The following is a 3,996-nucleotide window of genomic DNA, read 5'->3' as shown; positions in this document are numbered from 1 at the left end:
AGCACAAAGATAGCAAAGGATTGCATCAAAGCAAGAGTGTTGGGCCCGTGCCCATCACTGGAATGAAAGGACAGGTACCTTGCCATAAAAAATAATGAAAAAAGCTTCAACATGTAATGCATTCTGCAGTCAACTGCTGGACTCGAGTCTAAAATGTGAAACCTTTAATGTCTTTTGCACACAAGGCTTCCTCCTCAGTCGAGCCACATTTGAAGTCTGTGTCAAAACTCGCCATGGCACGCTTTTGAAAATCCATACAGGGAGGTAAACAAACCAACAATTGTTGAAGTCAAAGAGTTTTCCCGTTCAATCTCTTGTGTTGTCTTTGAATCTTTTTCATCCAATGCACTAAGGTGGACAAAATCATTTTCTCTGACAATATACTACTCAGGTATTTATGTTCAAGGATTAGGAGAAACATTTAGGGGCTATGAGAAGACGCTGCCGCTGTCACTGTTGCCGTACAGATCAGCCAGCTTCTTAAAGCGTGGACCCCAGTTGCTGAGATAGTCATAGTTCTGATCCGAGTCTGTACTTAATGACTCCAGTGAACTTAGCGAATCAGCCACGGAACCACTTCCTTCAAAAGCATACGTCTGCAGAGAGTCATAAGGGGGAGCTGTCGGGTCCACGTCAGCATCCTTCAGTCGCTCCCAAATAAACTCCCGAAACACCACGTTATCTGGCAGGGACTTGTAAGGCGGGTGGGAAGCTGAGGTGTAATGGAAGTAGGTGGGCGTATCTGGTGTTACATCTCGACGCACGTTGGGGTCTCTGACGATGTTGAGGTTGCGTAGCGTGACCATGTCGAAGGCCTCTGTGTCCTCCTCTCCCCCTCCCTCATCATCGTAACGAACAATGTTCTCTCTGATGTCCCTCTCCTCCTCAAGAATGAGGGGCTGCTTCCTTCTCCGGCGCATTGTCACAATTAGCAAAACCATCACTGCGGAAAAAGGGAGAGATTTGTGAGTCAATACTGATGGATGATGTGCATTCTCTGTGTGTGTTGTCAGCTGGAATGAGGCAGGAAGAGCTGAAAACACAGTAATAGTCTAATTGATACTTGTAGTAGGCTCTTTTATAAAGTGTTCAAGCTGAAAAATGGTAACCTGAAACAGAAGAAGGTTTCAGATTTAAAATGTTGAACAAATTCTTAGAAATCAAAATTAGACACAAACAGTTATGGAAATTGTTTGTTGTCTGCTGCTCAATTTTTTTTAACTAGGGCAAAGCTACTATTTAAAGCAAAAACTCAAATTTTATGAAAAGGGGTTCATTGGAAAAGGTACAAAAAAAATACTTTACAAGTTATATATAGTTTTTGAACAACCTAATTTTGGAATAAAAGTGGAGTAGGTTCTGATGAGCACTAGTCTGAATGAACCCAGGAAACTTACAACTTGAATTATAAATATTCTCTCAAGACCTGTTTATCCAAGGTTAATGTCCAAGTCTAAAAACAGCACGGATGATGAATAGTAATTTAGAAAACAAAACACAAAAGAAATGCTCCAAATCTTTCTATCATTGTTTCAAAAGTGTATACCATTGGATTAAATCATACATGCAAGGGGCAGCTGCCAAGGCAGCAAGGCAAGGTGTGTTGTACACAGAGGTGGACAACAAAATATTGTGCAATAAGCTGTCATTTAAAAAAAGGGTTACTCAAAATGTCCACTTTTTGCTTCCAAACATGTTCACAAGTCCAACAAAGTGGAATCCATGGGCCTCTGAGATAGCTCCAGAAGCCGTCCTCCAGCCTCTGTTCCCTCTCCCATACATTATTGCTGAAAATAACTCTACGTCCAAGCAAACTGGCAAATGTCTAATGATTCTCTATCCATCACTGTCAAGCTGGTGCCAGTGAAATATTGTTCCATGGGTCTATATTTCTTTCCCTGCTCCTCATCAGGCTACTGCTTGCTGCTGAGAAAGAGACCCAGGAACTACATTCAAACACCACTTCACACTCTTTAATAAGGGAGCAAATGGAGGAGAAGGGAGGAGGGTGTCAAATGGAAGGACTGCAGGAGATGAATGGGCAGGCCACCGTTAGCTGTTTGGTGACTGCTTGCATTGTCCAAAAGCAGATCTAATATCACACCTCACCAGTTTTTGTCAAAAACCCTGAATGGTTCCTCTAACCTAATGACACTTCGGTAAGCCACAACACTTTTAAGGCTATGAAACAGAACGCCAAACATTTCTGTGGAAGATTGTTTCCCTCTTATTTTAGGACTCTCAGTCATCCTAAATTCTATTCAAATCTACAAAAGGCTTCTCAAAACGAATTACAAAGTGGCACATCCAAATAGAATATTCCTAGTGCATTCCAGCAAAGCTCTTTAGGGTTTAATGCCTAGAAGGCAGCCACAATGCTTCAGGGACTGGAAATGGGCCAACAACATCCAGTTACGACCTTCCAGGTTGAGCAGGTGGATGCCCGAGCATACAAATATCGTCTGTCAGGTATTGAGGGTTTTTGTAAGACATGATTTCCGGCCCAGGCAAGTTAACCAACGCAACCATGCCACGGCAGGAGCCCACACTTCACTCTAAAGCACATGTACTGAAGATGTAAACCAGCTGAACAGCAGAAGAAAAGGAGATCAATTCAGTGCTACAAAGGCTTTTGCTGTAATTGAATTGTTTAAATGATCTACCCCACACAATCGATAGTGAACAAGGTGAATTTTCTCTGCTGTCCTTTTCTTACCAGCAGGCATCACTTTCTCATTAGAGTATTTCTATATGTGCCGTGTGATTTGGAGGAGAGCATGGGACTGATTATTTACTCACTTTGTAAACCCCCCCCCCCCCACACACACACACACACACACACACACCCCACCCCCAGCTTCTCCTGTGTGTGTATACTGCAATACAGTTTAATAGATGTTTTAATCAGCAGCTTTGACAGTCTGATATGGAAGGAGACCTTTATGAAGGCTTCACACTTGTAGCCTGGTGTTGCATTGCTGGACCGTTGCCTCACACCGAGTGTGTTTACTCGATCTGCAAAAAAAATTCTGTTGCACGGCTACTGCAAGCATTTATATGTGGTTTATTTATGTTCATAAAAAAAATAATTCTAAGCTTCATCGTTAATATGGTTTGAAAATCAAGACAAACGTATGCCCTAGCCTTTCTTAAAGGAATACACATTTTTCCCCATCTTTCATGCCAGAATTTCAAACTAAGACCATCTTAGAAAGAGGCATAAATGAGCTACTTTTTTTTTTTTTTTGCTCAAACCTTTAAAACAACACTCTGGAGATGTGGATATGTAGGAGAACCATGCAAGTTACCTGGATGCAGCACAAAACAAATGAATGGGTATGACAACAAGTGAAGATTCCAGAAAGATGTGGGCTGATGCAATCAATCGTCAACAGAAAGCCAAATATGAACATTGCAAGAGAAGTCCAGCAAGTCTAGTGCTCTGTACCATTCAAGGCAAAGTGGGAGGCGCAAACAACAGGGGGAGAAGGAACATAAGCTGGATCGACAACATCTCCACCTGGACAGTAGGAGGCCTCCAAAAAGCAAGGGACAATGACGAGGCCAACAGCCATACAGCTATGGCGACACTTGACCTGACATTAAAATGTGAAAATGAAAGATCTCATAAAAAAATTGCAAGAAGATGAGTTAGTAACAAAGTCCATGCTCAATAATCCAGGTATACAATCCAACATTTTTCAGTCAGGTCATCTGGACAGTTTATTTTTTTTGTGCTGAAACGTTTCGCCTTTGGTCCGGAAGGCTTCATCAGTCAAGGAAACACAATAAAACTGATTCTTCCCCCAACAGCTTACTCCAAAGTGGAACAAACCAGTTCTGCTTGTGATAAGATGGTCTCTTTGGTACACCTCCTCCTTCATTGCCAGCCCTCTGTCAAGTCTGTCGACTGTCAACAAGGAAGAGGGCCGGCAATGTTGGAGGGGGCGTACCAAAGAGACCATCTTATCACAAGCAGAACTGGTTTGTTCCACT

At 42.3% G+C, this 3,996-nt stretch overlaps 1 protein-coding gene across 1 annotated transcript in view; it reads right to left on the bottom strand.

The window, feature by feature from the left end:
• Positions 1-428: 428 nt before the first annotated feature.
• The window catches only part of cdh7a (cadherin 7a), a 205,543-nt gene continuing 201,975 nt past the window's right edge, over positions 429-3,996 (bottom strand). Inside the window, exon 11 of the mRNA XM_037694077.1 lies at positions 429-943. Within this exon, the coding sequence (XP_037550005.1) occupies positions 429-943 (515 nt within the window). The remainder of the gene's footprint in view (positions 944-3,996) is intronic.

The sequence above is a fragment of the Nematolebias whitei genome, chromosome 20 (genome assembly GCF_014905685.2).
Source record: "Nematolebias whitei isolate Nwh7 chromosome 20, NemWhi1, whole genome shotgun sequence".
Taxonomy (NCBI): Eukaryota; Metazoa; Chordata; class Actinopteri; order Cyprinodontiformes; family Rivulidae; genus Nematolebias; species Nematolebias whitei.
This window is presented reverse-complemented; position numbering and strand designations above follow the sequence as displayed.